General features: G+C 53.9%; 1 protein-coding gene across 1 annotated transcript; it reads right to left on the bottom strand.

Annotated features, from left to right (window-relative positions):
• Positions 1–1192: 1192 nt before the first annotated feature.
• Positions 1193–18500, bottom strand: PRKCG (protein kinase C gamma). Its single transcript, XM_024578671.4, has 18 exons — positions 18277–18500; positions 17872–17903; positions 16784–16866; positions 12684–12795; positions 12415–12546; positions 11793–11949; positions 10990–11124; positions 10649–10736; positions 10326–10355; positions 8305–8457; positions 7778–7966; positions 6808–6899; positions 6657–6719; positions 6395–6533; positions 5216–5296; positions 3962–4069; positions 2490–2630; positions 1193–2266 (listed from the first exon to the last, which is right to left on the bottom strand). Exons 1-18 carry the CDS (start codon positions 18444–18446, stop codon positions 2078–2080), a joined length of 2094 nt encoding a protein of 697 aa, XP_024434439.1. The 5' UTR covers positions 18447–18500; the 3' UTR covers positions 1193–2077.
• Between the last annotated feature and the right edge of the window lie 1115 nt (positions 18501–19615).

The raw sequence follows: 19615 nt of genomic DNA, 5'->3' as shown, positions 1-19615 counted from the left end.
GGGCAATCCTTGGGGTCCCCTGATGAGGGCTGGGGCTCTGGCCGGGCCTGGGGCGGAGCCTGGGGTCTGGACGGCTGGAGGAAGCAAAAGGGGGCGTCCCAGGCCGGGGTCCCCAGAGCAGCAGGCGGGCGCAGAGCAAAGACGGGTCCTGCAGCCGCCGCGGAGCCGGGAGCCGGGCCAGCACCCCCCCCCCCCCCGCCGTGATGTCAGCGGGGCCACTCTTAAAGGGGCCGGCCGCCCGCCGAGGGTCGGAGCGGGGGTGGGAGGGCGGCTGGGAGCCGCGGGCCTTGGGTGGGGGTACACAGTGGTGCTGGGGGAGACAGAGGAAGCCCCCGCATCCATTCCGGAGATAGAGCCCCGGAAACCCAAGAGGAACGAAGAGACGCTGGGGCTCCCCGAGGGAGCCTGCGAGGCTTTGGGGCTCAGTCCCTCCAAACACACAGACATAGGCACACCATTCCACCAGCCTGACCCATCCAGGGACTACATTTCCCATCAGTAGTAGCGGCGAGGGGGCCGCACTTGGAGGAAGGGTCCCTGCCGCGGTGTCTGCTGGGATGTGTAGTCCATCTGCACTAGCCTCTCCACTTCCCCCCACTCGCAAGTGGGTCAAGGGAAGGAGGCCCGGAGGGCGCGTCCGTCTGCCTGCTGCCTCAGTCGCTAATCCTTAAGCTCGCAAGTTCTGGTCGTTTAGGTTTCTGTGTCGTGGGGTCAGGCCCTCTGATCAAATCTGCAGATGTCTCAGTGGGAGGCTTGCCTTTGCTCTCCCCGCCCAGGACTCCCAGTGTCTGGGTGCAGTGTGTGTCTCTGAGCTTGTGTGAATCTCTTGGTGAGTATGTGCTTGCTTGTGTCTCTGTGCCAGGGTCTCTCCCTGATGCTTTCAATGGATGCCCACCTCCTTGGGCACGTGCGCCCTTTGGTCCTCTCTGTGGGTCTGTTTGTCTGTCTCTCTGAGTCTCTGTTTTTCGCTCTCAGCCCGTGGGTATCTTCTCTCCCTTCGTGGCTCTCAGCACTTTCCCTCTCTCTCTGCCGCCCCCCTCCCATTCTCTCTCTCTCTGTGTTTGTTTCTATGTGCAGTCCTTGTCCCACCTCCGCACACCCTTCGTTCTCCAAGCTTAGAAGAAAACATCCAAACACCTCAGCGTCAGCATCCCAAATTTATTCTCCAGCAGCTGTGGCTGGATGGGAGAGGCAAAGAGAAGAGGAGTTGAGGGGGGAGTCCCCGAGAGTGGAGAGTGGCAGGCACGGGGTGGAGGCGGGGTTCCGAGCAGAACTGGAGCCATGCACCTGGCAGGCGGCTGGGCTGGGTGTAGGATGGGGGAATCTAGAACGAAAGCTGGTTGAGAACAGTTGGGGAAAGGATCCTCCGCACACCCCAGGCATTCCCAGAGTGTGGAAGAGGGCACTGGAGCATCGGGGCACAGCCTCCCACTTACTCCAGCATTGGGGCACAGCCCCCCACTTACTCCAGAATGAAGCGGGGGCGGGCAGGGCCTTGGAGGTGAGGGTTTGCCTGGGAACCCAAGTCAGAAACAGCCCACCCCATGAGACCATTTCCCAGAATGGAAGAAAAGAAGAACGAAGAGGGAAAGGGGGTGGGGAAGGGGATGGAGAGGGAGAGGAAGAGGAAGGAGGGGGAGAGGGAGGAGGGGGTGAAGGAGGAGGAGGGGAGAGGAGAAGGAGGAGGAGGAAGAGGAGGAGAAGGGGAGAAGTTGGAGGGGAGAGGGAGAAGGGGAGGAGGAGGAGAGGAGAAAGAAGAGGAGGGGAAGGAAGAAGAAGGAGGAGGAGATTCTACCAAGACGGAGTGTACAACCCCATTGTAGATGGTGGTTGAGAAACCACCCGAGGTGGGTGAGAAACTAGGGCTCAGCGCGGCAGAATCTAGAGCACGGGAATGCCCTAGAAACTGTATGGAGTTGAGAATGCCAGGAACACTTGAAAAAGGCACCTAGCACCCAGGGGGCAGAGGCCAGAATGCTGGGGAGCAGGATCTAGAATTCGAAAGGAGATGGTGAAGTACAGCCCAGGCTGGTGCGGTGGAGGGAGCCGTGGGGACATCTAGTGGTGGCAGGTGGGACTACATGACTGGCACAGGCGCTGGGCTGATGGGGCTGCGAGCATCCGGGTGCACGAAATCCGGGTTCACGTAGGTGAAGCCTTGGAAATCGGCTTGGTCGATGCTGGCCAGAACTAGGCGGTCTGGGGGGGTCAGCGCTGGCGCCGCCCTCGTGAAGAACTTGTCGAAGTTCTCGCCGCTGCGGCCACACTGGAAAACACCGGGAGGAAAACGTGTTCTACCCGCTCCTTGGGTACCTGTCTCTGTCCCCCAAATACATCTCCAGTCTCCTTAGGAATCCTTGCACATTCTCATGTGCCCCCTTTTAGTGGTCTCCTCAGAGGGAACTCTGCCCCACCTCTTCATTTGGGTATTGGAGCTCCTGAGTGCCCCATCCCCAGGGAACAAGGTTTTGTTCTGGAAGGTGACCTACCGGGCGAGGTCTGAACGGAGGTGGGATCTCCAACCGCTCCAGCCGTTCCCAGTCGATCCAGCGGAAAAAGCCATGAGCGCGGATGGTGGGTTCCCCATCAGGCCCTGAGCCCAGGCGCTTAGCGGGGTGCTTGGTTAGAAACTGTGGGGAACACAGAGAGACAGACAGACATAAAAGTCCCGGACAGGAAGGCCCAGAGAACGAGAAAGAGAGAGAGGAAGACAAGGACAGAGAAAGAGAGTCACCAGCATACAGATCCAGCGACAGAAGAATAGCAAGGGGGGACAGGAAGGGTGGGGAGAGAGAAAGAGGAAGAAAGAGCGAGTGAGAATGGGGTAGATGAAATCCAAGCCCACAGACCCAGGGAAAGACAGAGAAGGGCCAGAGAAACCCAGAAAGAGGGGAAGGAGATGAGGAAAGAATCAGGGAAGGGGATGGATAGAGGAGAGGGAGAGAGGGAGAGAGGTTGGAGACCCAGAGAAAAGGGGGATGGGGACCCAGGAGACAACCCCCCAGAGAGAAGAACAAAGACCAGATAGGAAGGCAGAGACTCAGAGAAGAAGGAAGACAGACCCAGAAAGAGAAGAAGACATGGGAAGAATCTCAGAGTGGGGGAGTGAAAAGAGAGATTGAAGACCCCCCAAAAAATGGGAAATAAGAGATTGAGAGAGAGAAGACCCAGAAGTGGGGGTAGGGACCCAGATAACATAGACAATGAAGGCAACAGAACAGAGAACAGAGACCCAGGAGATGGACCCTCGGAGAGAGGGATGTGGGCCCAATATAAAGACAGAGACTCAGAAAAGTTGGAGGAAAGAAATCCAGACAAAGAAGGACAGAGATCCAGTGTGCGTATGAGTTGGGGGAAGAAGGCAACAGAGATGCCAAGAGGTAGACAGATTCCAAAGGACACAGAAAAGGGAGAGACACAGAAAGCCCCCCATAGGTAGATAAAGGCAGAGGGGTGAGACAGAAACCCAGACAGAGTCAGAGAGGCATGGAGAGAGGAGCCAGGAGCATAAGTATGCTCACACCTGGGGTAAAACTGCTATATAGACTATTCTCTTCCTCCTGCATTAACTCCATAACCCCAGAAGAGGAGACCGAGGCTCCCAGAGCTTCACTGACTTGCTCAAGATCCCACAGGAGGACACGTGGTGGAGAGAAGTTCATCTGACCCACCTGGTTCTGGAGAGGCAGGCCCTGGCCTCCGGCCCTCCCTGTTGGGAGCGGGGGCCACACAAGAGGACAGGACAGAGGCCATTCTTGAACTGGAGGTGGCAGTGGGCAGTAAATTATTATTCTAACAAAATTGCTGTGACATACACTTGTCCAGCAGATGGAAGTCAAGTGACTTGAGGAGTGGGAACCACTTTCTAACATGCATGGAGGCAGTGTGTGGGAAGCCCTGGATGGCAGCGGTGGGACTCATGGATGGTGAGTCCAGAGAACCTGGGAGTCAGGGTTCTCACCCCCTTGCAGATGGCCACGGCTTCCCGGGAAAGCGATTTAGGGTAGGTGACAGTTTGTTCCATGATGGCCTGAAACAGCTCCTCCTCATCTTCTCCATCAAAGGGGGGCTAAGGAAATAGAGGGGTTAAAAAGTCCAAGGCTTGATGGACTACCTCTCCCCACCTTCCACACCTTCATCCCCCATCACAAACACAAGCCCCCCACATACTTCTTAGAAAAAAAAAATGTGAGCTAACCACCAAAGCTTTATCTTTCCCCACCTCATCCCACCCCCAGATGCTTTGATTTCCTATCTCGGATGCTTCAGCTCTCAGCACCTCTTTGCTGCTCTGTCTGTCTTTATCTGTTATGTAAATCAGCAGGGTGTTAATTAGGCAATATGTCACTTAACTAGGAGACAGAGAATATGGCAGGGAAAGCTACAGAGCATTCTGGTTGGCCTCCACTCTTCTGGGGTGAGGAAGAGCAACATCCAGGCATAGATTCTTAATGTGGGGTCTAGAAGGTGTTTATACAATTGAGGGTGCCCATGAACTTGGATGGGGACAGTGCATCTTTATTCTTTTTAAATGTCTAGCTGGAATTTAGCGTTCCCTTCGATTATGAATGTAGGCAACAAACCACAACAGTAATACTTGTGGCTTCATCACCAGCAGAAATCACCGATATATATTTTTTACCACATTAGAGCTGCAGATATCTCAAAATGTCAGTCATCTCCACTTCAAGGTTACTGGTAGGTCTTCCTATTTACTTCCTATTCCAGCAAAATATCACTATTTGGTTTATTAGTAGGACATCACATATGTGTCCACACCCTAATGTTTAATATTTAGGCAATGATATACATTGAAATTAAACTTATTTAGTTGGTTAAATTAGATCAGATTAAATGTTTAAAGTATTGGTGATATATTTTGATACGGTTGATTTCTTCTGTAACACTAATTTTACTTTGTGCATCTGATTTGGTTTGAAGGCCGACACTCAATCCACTGAGCCACTCCAGCCAGGTCTACTTTGTGCATTTGAAACCATTGTTCTGCGAAGGGGTCCAAAGCACAGTGGAAGACAACGCTTCAGAACCACGGACAGCGCTAACTGGCTAGTCTTTCCCAGCCTCTCAGCACTTCCTTAGACTATATAGATAGAACTTCCTTCCCAGGTTTTTCCAGAGATGAAGGCCATGTAACAGGTGCTGCCCCACTTCGTGTTGCCTTTAGCCAGGTCAGCCTCTCCCCAGCTTCCCTTACCTGTCCCGCCAACATCTCATACAGCAGAACCCCAAAGGACCACCAGTCAACAGACTTCCCATAGGGCTGGTAGGCAATGATCTATTTGGGGGAGAAGGGAGGGAGAATGGAAGGTAAAAATTCATGCTTTGTGCTTTAAGAAGCATAGGACCCTTCTGGCTTCAACCCATGGGCACCCTACCCACTTTAAGAGTATTCAGCACAAATTCTCCCCACTGAGAATACTGTGGCCAGAGCTCTGTTCTTTGGGAGATCTGGGGAACAAACTTTACCTACATAGGATACTCCTCTGGTCCCAGACAAAAAGACAACCTAAGGGCCAAGTCACAAGTCCCACCCATCTAGAATATTTAGGTAACTGGACCCTTTTCTTACAATATTGGGTGCACAGGGCTCAATTTCAGAGACCAGAGATTCTTAAATCTGGATGCATTTCAGATTCATCTAGGGGGCTGTTTAAAAATAGACATTTCCAGCCCTGAAGAATTCCAGCCTCAATAGGCCAGAGTCAGAGGCAGGAACAGATGTGTGTGTGTGTGTGTGTGTGTGTGTGTGTGTGTGTGTGTGTGTGTGTGTGTGTGTGTGTGTGTGTGTGTGTGTGTGTTTCAAAACCTCCCTAGGTGACTCTGATTACCAGCCAGGTTTTGAAACCACTGACCTTGGTTACTCGGATACTAGCATTGAATCACCTGGAAAGATCATGGATAGCGCTACCAACACCGCCTCCTCCTCCAGCACTATCTATATGCGCAGTCAGATCATTAGCCCCACCCCTTTATAAAGACCGAGCATACTCTGCACAATTGAAATATTCAGGAGACACAGGCTTGGTGTTCTGGGGGGATGGGCCCCACCCACTCAGACTAACTGGAAATCGTCTCCACCTTCTCAGAGTAGTCCAGTAACAGACCCTGTTCTCTTGGAATTCCTACGAGCTGGTCTCACTCTTCTAGAAGGTTCACCCACAGGTCCCGCCCACTTTGCCTATTTAAAGACTCAGCTCCACCCATTTAGAATGCTCAGCACACAGACCTCTCTGCGCTGCTCTCCATAAGAACACCCCCCACTCATTTGAAGACCCCAAGGTCAGATCCCCCGCATTATGAATACTAGACAACCAGCCACACCCACTCAGCACACTTGGAGTGCAAGCGCTGAGGGCAGCGGAGTTGGGGTTACCTCTGGGGCTATGTAGTCTGGGGTCCCGCAGAAGGTGCGAGTCGTGGTCCCAGGGAAGATGTTCTCCTTACACATGCCGAAGTCAGTGATTTTGATGTGTCCTTCGGCATCCAGCATGACGTTGTCCAGTTTCAGGTCCCTTGTGGCGTGAGGTGGGTTGAGTAGAAATATAGAGAGAGTTCAATGGCTAGAGCCGTAAGTTCAAACCCCTTCCCCATCTAGGGGCCCGGTCCCCTCCATGGAAAGGCATGGGACTGTTCACCTGTAGATGATACCCTGATTGTGAAGGAAGAAGAGGCCGATGGCAATTTCCGCTGCGTAGAACCTGGAGGAGGAGGTGGAGACTCAGAGGTCAATGGCTGGATCCCACCCCCTTCCAGCTTTCCTCCACCCTCACCTTGGCCGGGACTCACGCTGCATGGGGCTCCTTAAACTTGCCCAACTGCTGAATGTGGTACATCAAGTCGCCCCCGGTGACATACTCCATCACAAAATACAGACGATCCTGGGGGGAGTGGGCGGGACTTAGAGGCGAGGACATGCCCATCAGGCGTTCTTGTCAGCCTGTGCACCCAGCACTCAAGTAATGGTCAATTCCTACTTACTGGAGACAAACGTGAAAGGCTGGGGTTCACCCAATCAAAAACCCAGAGAAACTGGCCACACCCACCGGGGGGCTGAAGATTCTAACAAGGCAATCTCAGCATCTCCACGTGCCCCATCCCTTGTTACTCCAAACTATAGCTGTTCTGGTCCTGTCCTCTTAGAATTGAAGCTTGAAGTCCACCATTCGCTGGAAATCCCCGGAATCCGAAACCTCTTTTACACCCACTCACACCCATATGCAGTTCTGGCCACCTGTTAGGAACCGAAGTTGTTCAGGCCTCACCTGCAACTGATGATGGTAATAATAATTTGAAAATCCAAGAAGCTAGGCACACCCATTCAGACTTCTTGGAAGTAGTCACACACTCTCAAACCCATGACGGTTCAGAATCCTTGTCCCATTCCACATCTTGAGAAAACCTTCCTTCTGATGAGTCCTTCCCTCAGATTCCAAGAGTGACAACCTCATCACTCGGAGCCCAATTCTGGGCACACCCACTCAGAAAACATTCTCTTCCACGCATTCCTTTACTCAACAATCCTTTACTCAAAAACACCCACTCAACACTCAAGACCAAGCTTGCTGGGTCTTAAACACAGGAACCATCTGCCTGGCCACACCCACTCAGGACCCCATCCATCTGGCCAAGCCCGTTTGGAGTTGGTGAAGCTCTTTGGTCTCTTGCCATAGCTCAGAATCCTGGAGCAGATGCCTGATCCATCCAGGCGGGGATGAGGCAGGCCTCTAGAGCCAGCCTCCACCCCCTCCATCCTTACCGGGGTCTGGAAGGTGGAGTGGAGCTGGGTGAGGAAGTGGGGCCGGCCTCCTGGGCCTCGGCCCCCCAGAGCCAGCACACGTTTCTCCACCAGGGTGCAGTCCACATCGTCATCCTGGACGATCACATCTTTCTTCAGGATCTTGATGGCATAGAGTTCATCAGAGCCCCTACGCTCAGCCAGCATCACCTAGGCAGAGAGGCATGAAAGACTCCGTCTGTCTTGGGAACCCTGGGGGATGCAGGTCCCTGCCCCTCCCTTCCGGGGACACAGAGAAATAACATCTCAGGTCCTTCCTCTCCCTCACCCATACCCAAAGTCTGGTATGCTGACTTTGCCAACCACTCCCTCGGGAAAGCAATCCACCTGTTTATATATTTCCTCTCTAGGGACCCCAGAGGCCCCAACCAACCCGCTTTGGTGACTCAGTAGCTGAGTGTCCCTCCCCTCCTATTCCTCTCTAAGGGCCAGAAACGTGACCGCCCTCCAGACATCCTCCCCTTCCCCCAGAGCCCCAGTAATCCGACCTTCCCAAAACTGCCTTTTCCTAGAACCATGAGGAAGCTGAAGTCCGAGATGTGCAGACGTCCAGGGCTTGCCCCGAAGAAACAGCGCTTGGAGTCGGTGGGACTAGGGGATGGGGAGGGGATGGGAGAGGAAGAAGGACCCATCCGCACCCTCTGTGAGAAAGGGGAGAGACCCAGAGGTAGTCAGATCCCTGACTGGTTGAAGGGGGGTGCCCCTAAGAGAGACAGCACCCAAGAACGAAAAGGGTGAGGAGAGATGAGAGAAAATAAAAGTTGTTTCTACCTCCTCCTTGACCTAAGACCTTTCTATGATTTTCCAGAGCCAGAGGGCTTATTTATTATTTAACTAACCCTTAGAGAACTTACTATATGGCATTAATCCTCTGGAAAACCCTGTTATCACCTCATTCCATCCCCATTTTAAAGAAAAGGAAACTGGCACAGAGATGTTTAAGTCACTTGCCCCAAGTCACACAGAGGATAATAGGCAAAGCCAGAAATCAAAATTCATTAAAGCCAGATTGTGCCTCCCTGCTTTTTGTTTCTCCACCATCACCCAGCATGTGGCTTGGAACAGAGGTGGTCTCAGCAAGAGGGTGTCGAACGGATGATCGTCTCTGGAGACAACTGCTGAATGCAATATGCATTGCTCGGCCTTCAGACCAGACCCAGAATCTAAACATCCTTACCACCACTGCTCCCACCTGTGTGGTCACAACAGCCTTCTCCCTCCTCCCACCATCTGACCTCGACATAGGGGCAATCATCTTGTTCAAATTGAAACCAACTCAGGTCACGTCTGATGCACTTGCTAGGATTTAAAAGCCAAAATCCTTCCAATGAGTCACAAGGCTCCCCCCACCACCAACCTTCCCTCCCGGATTTCCTCTTCTCCTGCACCCCACCCCAGCCTGTCCTCCTTGCTGTGAAGTAGACACCACCGGCCTGCCCCCACCTCAGAGCCTTTTCAAGTGCTGTTCCCGCTGCCTGGAGGCTCTTCTCCTATCTCCACAGGTGTGTGTGTGTGTCTCTCACCTCCCATACATCTTTGTCACACGGTGCTTTCTCAGTGAACCCTTCTCTGCTTACTGCAGTTAAAATCTCAAAAATGTCTCCAAGGCCACTCCCTACCCTCCTTCATGTTTGTTTTTCTCACATCACTCGTTGCTTTCTAACATATTATCATTTACTTTATTTTGTTTAATGTCTTTCTCAATGTTACGCCTCATGGGAGCGGGACCTTTATTTCTCTCGTTTGTGGCTCTATCTCGTGACCTGGGCCATGCCTTACCCACAGAGAGGCTCCACAAAATGTTTTATGGAAGAATACATGAGGGAGAAAGTTTGCCTTTCTTTGGCCTGGTAATCTGGTGCCTGTCTTCTTTGCCTGGGGAATCCTGCGTGTCCTCCTGGACTCAGGCCTCTGGGAAGCCTTCTCTGATTAATTCTCCCAGGCAGTGCCAGGGACTTCCAAGACCTCCCTAGAGCCTGAGGCTCTCCATTATCAAACATATTCCTCCTGGTGATCAATTTCTCTATCAATGACTTTCTTTTACACCAAAAGAAGAGATGCCAGGCAATGGCTTGATGGTATTCTTGGCTTACATGACACCTTTGGAAATAGGTGTTTAGTGAATGAGTAAACGAATGGAAGAGAAAGAAGCCACAGTGATAATAAATATATAGAAAAACTAGAGGATCAATTCTGGTAGCACCTCCTCCGGGAAGTCCTCCCTGACCACCTTCCCCGCTAGACTGGGTTAGTGCCTCCTCTTGCTTCTTTAGTGTCCTGGGCTCTGGTTTAGCCCATCATCCTGGGATTTAACTATCGTATCTGTGACAGTGTCCCTACCTGGGTAAGTTGCCTGAGAGTCAGATTCACCTAGGATTACTCAGCAAGCATAATCCTTGCCACCAAGTATTCAGTCCATGTGTGTGGACATGAAAACAGATATTAGGGCAGAGAGATAACAGTCCCCCAAAATGAAACTGTTTCCATTCCAAGCCTCAGCTCCACTCACCTCATACAGTTCCAGGGGGTAGTTACAGGCCTGGGGAAGGGTGGGGAGAAAGCCAGAGTCAGAGCCCCAGAGAAGGAGGAGATTGCCCTGGAGAAGGGGGTGGGGGTCCCCAAGCTCCCAAGCCACAGAGATAGAGAGGAACTTGAATTCCCATCAGGCCCTGAGGCAGGAATTCCCTAGAAAAGCAGGGAAAGGAGCCTCAGGGTCTTCTGGGAATTGAAGTCCCAGGAGTGGGCAACCAGCAGTGGAATGCTGGGAAAGGCCAGCTCTGAACTGAGGGGGGTTGGGCTGGGCTTTCCATGGGGAAGCCAGGGTCCAGGTACCTCAAACTTCTGGAGGAGGTTGCAGTTGTCAGCATCAGCCACGGGCACGTTGTAATATTCGCCCTCCTCCTGGTTCAGTAACTTGTACCTGACATGCAGACAGAGACCAGAGCCAGGCAGGAAGAGGGGGAGATGGGTGGGCCAGGCGGGGAGGGGGTCCCGCGGGAGAGGCAGAGACATCAGAAGGGGGAACGAGACACAGAGAGACAGACACGGAGATGGAGAGAAAGAGTGAGATAAGGAGAGAGTGGGAGGGGGGAGAGAGGAGGACATTGGCCTGGAGGAGGGAGACCACACACAGAGGTGAAGATGCTGGCTGCCCGCCCCATCCTGGCCCTCACCAGCCATCCACCGGCACCTTGAGCAGCTCTGACACCCCAAAGGACATGGCGCCCATGAAGTCGTTGCGGGAGGTCCGGTCCCAGTCCCACACCTCCACACTGAGCCTGCGCTCCACGTCCCCAGGCTTCAGGTTGCTGCGGGAAGAGGGGGCAGAGTGAGGGGCCCAGCTGCAGGCTTCCTCACTCCCTATCCTTGCTGCTACGGGAAAAGGCTAACCCGGCAGGCAAGCTGGGGTCTGTTTCCTGCTCTGTGAAGTGTCTGTCCCCCTTCGGTCCTCATATACGGGTTCCCTCTCCCAACACCAGGGCCCTAAGTCCACCCAGGTAGCTCTCTCTCCATCTCCCCAGTTCCCTCGCTCCCTCACTCTTGGCCCCTTCCCATCCCTGTCTCCAGATCTCTGTCCTACTCTGAGTCTCTGTCCCTCTGTCTTTCTCTCAGTTGGCTTCTCTTCCTTCCCTTGCCACCCATCCACCACCTCTTTGCTCCCAACCCCTTCCATTCTGTCTGGGTTTCTCTCCTCCTCTTCCTCTCCTCCCTCTCTCCCTTGTCTCTGCCTCACTCCCAAGTGATGCACGTGGATGGAGATTAAATACACAGATGCCCATCTCTTAGCTTCTGTATCTCCACTGCTCTCCCCCAGTCACTCCCTTCTCTTCTCCCATCATCCTTTTCTGCTCTTTTTACGTGGTTTCTTCTGTCCTGACTCCTCCCACCAGCTGCTCCCTGGGCGTCTTGTGAGCCACCAAGACCCTCAGACCATCCTCCGTCAGCCATCACAGCCTCCCCTGTATCCGAGGCTCACAACACAAAGGTCTCGTTCCACACAGGGTTCAGCGTGGCCTTCACTGTCCGGGTCTTCTGTTTTGTCAAGTTCCGAGGGTCTGGGATGAGCTTCAGTTTCACGTAGGGGTCCGACAGACCGTTGGGGTCCATTGGGATGAGGTTACGGGCCTCACCGACTGAGCAGGGAGGTGAAGGAGGGTAGATGGGGTTAGCGATCCAGGAAGAGGGCCCCTAGCCCGCCCCCAGGCAGCGTCAAGATTTCCATGCCCTTAGCTGCCTTTCTCTGGACTCAGATGCCTGTGATATCTCACTTCTCCAGTACCAGAAGACGGGGCATAAAGACCTTTGACCCGCAAATCAGAGTCTCCCCGCTTAGGACCCAGGAGTGAGGACCTGACCATTTCAGCAGGTCTTCTCTTATCCCTCCCTCTCAAGGACCTTGACGCCTCGAAAGGCCATTAAAAAGGGCAGAAAGTTGGTAGAGGCCGGGCTGGAGACGCGGCTGCCGGCTGGAAGGGGCGTGGCCGGGTGGTGCTAGCCTCTAAAGGGGGACCCGGGGTGGGCGTGGCCTTCGAGAGGGGCGGGGCCTCCCTGGTCTGGGGGCCTGCACTACGGGCAGGGGTAAAGGGGCGTGGCCTCACCCGTGACGTGGATCTCATCCGCAGTCGGAGCCCGAATTTCCAGCTGCAGGCGCCCGCGGCGCTCTGTGTGGTCCACGCCGCACAGAGAGGGCACGCTGCGCACACAGCGCCGATGCACGTTCATCTCGCAGCCTGGGTGGAGGGTGGGGGGAACAAAACTGGGGTAGCGCTTCAGGCCTCACCTGGGACCCCAGACTCCATCCCCACGGCGCTTTCGAAGGGGCCCCAGAAGCGCCAAGGTCTGGCTGGAGCAGCGAGTGCAGACTCACAGGAGCATTTCATGCCCTGGTGCACCAGCCCGTACAGGAGGGAGCCGCAGTGGTCGCAGAAGGTGGGGCTGCTGTAGCTGTGCAGACGGAACTTGTGCTTGTTCCGCGGGTCCTGGGAGCACAGAGGAGTCGGTCAGAGGGGGCGGCAAGGGACCCACGGAGGTAGCCCTTTGCATTCTTCCCCCTTCTGCCTGGCTCTCCCGGTCATGCTGGTGCTCCGCCTCGCTCTTTTATTCTACAGCATTTATGGAGAGCCTACTGTGTGCCAGGCACTGTTCTTTCTGGGTTTCGGGACCCAGCCGTGAACAAAAGAAACAAAACCTCCCGACCACACAGCATTTACTTTCTAGCGAAGGGGCACAGAAAATAAACGTGATGAACACATTATATTCTATGATGGATGGTAATAGGTGCTCTGGGGAGAAATGAAGCGGGGAAGGAACTACCAGTAGTGTGTGTGTGTGTGTGTGTGTGTGTGTGTATGTGGCGGGGGTCGGGGGGACTGAAATTGGAAATAATGACCAACCAGAAGCTGTCACTAACAAGGTGGCATTTGGGACAAATCCAAAGGAGGTGGGGCTTCCAAAGTCCCACAATCCCTACACCCCCACCTCACACAGGCTGTTACGGAGAACTGGTGGGCCACTATGAACCTGCGAGGGATCACTGTCAGCCTGTCACTGTCTGCCCACTAACACCTGCCTTCTCTGGGCCCCTGGTGGAATGGAGATCTGGCCTGTCAGTACAGGGCTCCAGGTATCCTACATGAAAGATTACGTGTAAGGTGTTACATGTGCTCAGTACTGTTACTTACTGCTGTGGTTATTATTAGTGAGTTTATTGAAGTCCCCTTCATAGCCCTGGGTTTAAATAAGAGTTGGGCCAGTTCCCAGCTGTGTGATTTGGGACAAGTTCATGCCCACTCTTGAGCCTTCGCATCCCTCTCTGCCCAGTGGAAATGAGCAAGCTACATCTTGAAGCAATGCTAACTGTCCAGAGTCCAGTTAAGCAAGAATTTAGGGCACCAGAAAAGCACACTTCCTCCACCCCCAGCAAGATCTGAGTGTTAAAGCATTTGATATTTGCCTTTGGTGAAGTATGCATTGCAAGATTTACCCAAGGGTGAAAATTCAGGATACTCCCAGACTTTTATTTATTTGGCAACTTAGTAGGGACCCTATTTCGAATAATACTTGGGTGGCGTGGCAGGAGGTGTCGTTGGTGGCTGCCATGATCTGTTTCAATGCTCTGGGCTTCTAAAGATGCTCAGCTGATCCTGAATCAAAGGATTCCTACCGGACCAACTGAGATGCTGTGTGTGTGAAAGCCCTCAGCAGGGTGACAGGCACACAAACACCCCATGGAGAGAGAAGCTGGTATTATTCTCAAGATGAAAGTCATTTCTCCAAAAGATGACAGTGCAGGGGCTCCAATTAGATGGATCAGGGTCCACGTTTTTACTCTGCCCACTAGCCAGCTGGGTGGGCTCCTCCGATCCCTTCCAGAGACCTGGGTTTCCTTCCTATAAAATGAGAGGGGGAGGGGAGCCCTCCCTGCAAGGGGTCTTGTGAAGACTAAATGAAGTCATCATCCTTGATCCAGGTTACTTATGAAATCAAAAGAATTAAGAAGAAAAAAAGCCAGTATGTAGAGGAAAGACTACTTCTTCACTATTTACCTCTGTTTCATCTTCAGTAACAATAATAGTTTTAACAACAATTAATAGTTTGTCTCTTGCTGTGTGCCAGGTACAGTCCCAAGAGTTTGACTCATTTCATTCTCAAAACAATCCTATAAGGTGGGTATGCTGATCCTCCTCATTTTACAGGTGACAAACTGGAACTCAAGAGGTGCAGATAGGTAAGCTACCTTTCAGAAGGTCACAGAACCAACATGTGGTGGAGCTGGGATTAGAGCCCAGGTGTTCTGGCTTGGGGCCCCTGCTGAGAAGATGCCTAACCTGATAAGGTGTCGTGCAGAGTGGATTCTATGCTGTATTCGCAACACCTGATGCGTGTGTGCAATGAACACTGGGCAAATGGGAAGTAGCATTGGCAGTGGAGGTGGGCAGGTGAGGCGTCTGACCAGTAACATCTACAGGTGCTGGTAGTCAGTGGTGCTCAATGTATGTTCTACGAAGTCACATCCTTTATGGAAACTTCTATTTTCTCCACCTGACAAGCTGGCAAAATTACTCATTGACTTTTGTGTGTGTGGCTCTCCCTCTTTCTCTCTCTCGTTATCTAAAGATAAAACCATCTCTAACCCTGTGTCAAACCCCGGGCTAGACTCCTAACCCACCTGCTCTCACTAAACTGCCCAAACTGGGATGTCTAGATGTACGTTGTCCCATGTGGTAGTCACTAACCACATGTGGCTATTTAAGTTCAAATCAATTCAAACGAAATGGAAGTTGGATTTCCCTTCCTCGGTGACAATAGTCCCTTTTGAGTGCTCACTGGAAGTGTGGCAGTGGCTTCAGTGCTGGACATACAGACACAGGACATTTCCATCACTGCAAAAAGCTCTGTTGGTCGACACTAGATGGTCAGCCCCACTTTATAAGGGAGGCGAGGGAGCGGGGGACTGAGGCTCAGAGAAGAGAGCCCCAGAGCCAGACAGAAGGTGGAGGAGGGCTCAGGGAGGGGCTGTTTTTGTGAGCCCCTGATGTGGGGGTAGGGGTGGGGAGGGAAAGAGAAATTGTAGGTATCTGTGTGTGTGCACATAAAAAACTATATGCACATGTGTGTGCACATGGGGATCTATATATGCACGAGGTGTGTGTGGTATGTAGGTGGTTATGTGTGCACATGGGGATCTGTATATGCAGGTGTGTGTGCACATGGGGATCTGCACGTGCAGGTGTATGTGCAAATGTGGATCTGCATGTGCATGTGTACACACACATAGGGTTCTGTATGTACAGGCATGTGTGCACGTATGCAGATCTTTATATTTAAGTGGGTGGGTGTGCACATGGGGCTCTGCATATGCATGTGTATGTGCATATGGGGATCTGCACATGCAGGTGTGTGTGTGCACACAGGGATCTGTATGCAGGTGTGTGAGCACATGGAATCTGCATATGCTGTGTGTGTGTGCGAAGGGGATCTGTATATGTGGGGGGGTGCACACAGGGGAATCTGCACATGCAGGTGTGTGTGCACATGGGAATCTGTATATGCAGGTATGTGAGTACACAGGGGAATCTGTATATGCAGGTGTGTGTGCCCATGGAGATCTGTATATGTGGGCAGGTGTGTGTGCCCATGGAGATCTGTATATGTGTGGGCAGGTGTGTGTGCCCATGGAGATCTGTATGTGCAGGTGTGTATATGGACCTGTATGTGCACATAGGATCTGTGAATGTGTGTGTATGCATATGAGGATTTGCGTACTCATGTGTGTGCACGTGTATTGCGGGATCTCTCCAGACCTCCTCTCAGAACCTCAGCTGTTTTCCATATCCACCATTTTCTATTCTAGTCTCTCTCTAGGTATCTGCACCTCTGTCTCTCTGAGTGTCTGTCTCTGTTTCTTGCAGTTTCTCCAGGTCCTCTTTTTCTTCTTCCTGTGTGTTGCTACCTCTGTTCCATTTCTCTCTCTCTCTCTCTTTCGCTCTTGCTCTCTCTCGCTGGCTTGCTCGCTCGCTCACTCTCGCTCTCGCTCTCTCTCTGTCTCAGTCCCTCTCTCTGGGTCTCTATCTATTTCTGCATCTTTGAGATTCCCTCTCTTCTTATCTCAGGATCTCGGTGCCTGCATCAATATTTCTCTCCCTACTCTTCCTCTGTCCCTCAGCTTTCTGGTTTTAAATGTCTTGAGCACTAGTTCACAGCCTACCTCCCGCAGTGCCAGTCTTTGGTCCCCTCACCTCTGCCTCCTCTCTGTCCCCCACCTGTGTCTCCAGCCTGTCTCAGTCCTCTCTGATTCCCCCTTTCCAGGCCAAGGGCAGAGAATCTGGGCCAGACTAGCTCCCTCTATCTCTCCAGCCCCCCTCCCCTCCCAGCCTTAAAAATAGCAGGAGAAATTGGGACGGACGCCTAGGGGGTGAGGGAGGGGGCACGGCCTGAGGAGAAATAACCAGGTGTTTGGGCACTCACGTCCGTCTGGGGGCCCTTCCCAGCGCCTGGACACTCGAAGGTCACAAATTCGTGGCATCGCCGATGAACCACAAAGCTGCAGACTGAAGGTGAGAATCACAGAGATACAGAGACAGAGAGAGACCCTAAGGGACAGAAAATCAGAGAGAGAGAGACAGACAGACAGACCCCAACAGAAAGAAATCCAGAGAGAGAGAGAAAGAGACAGACCCCATATAGATAGAGTTCAACTGAGAGTAAATCAAAGGGGAAGCTTCACAAGCAGAGAAAGAGAGAGCAACCAGGAGATGGGAATTCGAGAGATGGACCCAAAGACAGAAACAGAGATGCAGAGAATCGGAGAGAAACACAGTGCCCAGAGAACCCAGAGCACACACGCAGAAACGGAGACGGGAAGGCAGAAAAAGACAGAGAGAGACAGAGAGAGCAAATAGGATCCCACGGAGAGACCGAGGCCCAGGCCGCAGAAAGAGATGAGAGCGCGAGGAGAGAAGGAGGTAGAGGAAGGAGCGAAAGCGCACGGGGATGTCCTCGGACAAAACAGAGAGCCGCAACTTGGGCAGAAGTGAGTCTGGGGGCGCCTCTGCGGCCGCCCTGCTCCCTGACTCACTCGGTTCTCAGAGTAGCAGCTGGTGCTTTAGGACTCGCCCCCCTTTCCGCCCCCCATAACTGCCGGCCCCACCCGGTCCCCACCCGCTCATTGGTGACCCCACCCGGCCTGCCCCTGCCTAGGACGGTTGATGTTGTCATGGTGACGGCAGCCTGGGGGTGGGGCTCTGACTTGGCATCTTCAGCCCCCCTTCAGCTCCCCTTTTCCAAATCTCCCTGTTCCCATGGCAACAGATTCTCCAAATATCTGTCCCCACCTGGAGCCGGCCAAGGGAGGGGCCCCCAGCACCACCTCCGCGGTGGCCCCGCCATCAGAGCTCCCTCCCCACCACAGGCTGTGTCTCTGCCACACCCCCCGCCCCGGGCTCCCCCGCGCTTCTCTGGGGACCAGAGAACACGTGTGTCAAGGAGCCTCAGCTGTTGGGGCCCCAGCCTCCACCCTCTTGAGGGTCCCAGGAGTCCAGGTCCCCAGCTCTTACCTTGACATTGCAGACCCTGTTTTCCAATTCCCCTGCAAGAGTCAAGTATCCGGGGTCAGTAGAGAAAAGGGCGACCAGGATCCCTTCACATCCGTGAACCCTACAGGCGGCCTCTGACCCTCCGCCCTCGGGAGCCAAGAGTCTAAGCCCTAGCCGCCTCCTCTTTCTAGAACCCAGAAATTCCAGCCCCCAGCCCCTCCTCCCTCAGTCCCAGGAGCCCAGGACCCTCAGCGCCTCCTCCCTCAGCCCCAGGAGTCCTGGCTCCCAGACCCCTCCTGCCCTAGGACCAGGAGCCAGGACTACACAGCCCCCTCTTTCCTCATTACTCAGGAATCTGGTGTGACAGGGCGGTCTCGACCCCTGGCCTCCTCGTCCCCCTCAGGCCCCCCAGCCCCCTTCCCTCACCAGATGAAGTCCGTGCAGTGGCTGCAGAAGGTTGGCTGCTTGAAGAAGCGAGCGGTGAACTTGTGGCTCTTGACTTCGTGGACCACCTTCTGCCTCAGAGCCCCCTTTCTGCAAAAGAGGGGCCGGGGCCCGCCCTCTGAATCGCCTCCGCCGGGGCCCAGGCCTGCCATGGCCCCAAGAACGTCGCAGGGACCAGGATCCTGCCTTTCTGGGGGAACAGGTGGAAGGGCGAGGAGCCGGAGACTCGGGAAAGCCGAGGAGCCACGGGGAGATCCCGAGGAAGGGAGGAGAGGGGTGAGGCACCTCCAGGAGCCAGCGTGCGGCACCGGCAGCGGCCCCCGGGCGCGCCCAGAGCGAGCGGGCGAGCGGAGCGCAGAGCCTAGGGCAGGGGCGCGAGCAGCCGGAGGCTCGGGCGGCGGTGGTGGGAGCTCCGGCTCCGGCACCTGCTGAAATGTGGGAGCCCGGGGTGGGGGTAGGCGTTGCCATGACGACCGAGGGGCGGGGTTTCTGCTTAAAGGCGTTCCCCTCCCTGAACACAGGACGAATGTCCAAATATCCTCTTCCTAACGCCCCCCCCATACACGTGCGCACCCCCGCTCCGCCTCGGGGGCTGGCTGAAAGGGGGGGGCGCATCCTGCGAGCCGTGCCCTCCCCCACCCCAATCTGTCGCCTGGCCCTCCTTCCTTCCGGACTCGGGCGCCTCCGTGGCTCCGGCAGCCCACTGCGACCCCTCTCGGATCTCTGCGTCTCTGACTGTGCCCCTCTCTTTGAACCCAGAAACTTTTCCTTCGGTGCTGGGATGCGCTGGCGAGCGGGGAGCCTTGGTGTCTCACTCTCTCCGATGCCACCCGAGCCCTGACTTCTCTGTCAGGGCCCCTGTGCATGCCTACGTCTCCGTCTCCCGCCGGGAGTGTCGCTCTCGGCGGCGGCTGCTCTCCGCGGGGGCCTGGCACGCACGTTCTCTGATTCGGTCTCTGAATGGGTCGTTTTTTCTTCTTGTCTCTGAGGATTTCTGTTTGTTTGTTTGTTTCCCATCTGTGTCTGTTCACTCATCCTGTGACCCTGTCTGGGTCTTGGTCTCACTGCCCTTCTGCATGTCTTGTGTTCCCTCGTCCCTCTTTCTGGGGGTCTCTCGCTCTCTCTGTCTCTGCAAATCTCTCTCTGACTGTGTCTCTGTCTCCCTGTCCCTCTGCCTTTCTTTCTCTTTGAGGGTTCATCTCTCTCCCTCTCTCTGTTTCTCTCTCTCTCTGTTCTCTTGTCTATCTCTTTCTTTCTCTATGTCTCTTCTCCTCTCTCTCTCTCTAAATCCTGGCCTCTTTCCCTCTCTCCGTGTCCCTGT

Source organism: Desmodus rotundus, chromosome 12 (genome assembly GCF_022682495.2).
Source record: "Desmodus rotundus isolate HL8 chromosome 12, HLdesRot8A.1, whole genome shotgun sequence".
Classification (NCBI taxonomy): Eukaryota; Metazoa; Chordata; class Mammalia; order Chiroptera; family Phyllostomidae; genus Desmodus; species Desmodus rotundus.
This window is presented reverse-complemented; position numbering and strand designations above follow the sequence as displayed.

Excerpts from the sequence above, each read along its gene's own strand:
- PRKCG (XM_024578671.4), bottom strand. The coding sequence starts at position 18,446 with ATGGCAGGCCTGGGCCCCGGCGGAGGCGATTCAGAGGGCGGGCCCCGG. Across the intron at positions 11,950-12,414 it reads GGATGAGATCCACGTCACGG|TCGGTGAGGCCCGTAACCTC; the intron begins GTGAGGCCACGC and ends CTCCCTGCTCAG. Across the intron at positions 10,737-10,989 it reads AAGGTGCCGGTGGATGGCTG|GTACAAGTTACTGAACCAGG; the intron begins GTGAGGGCCAGG and ends TCTGCATGTCAG.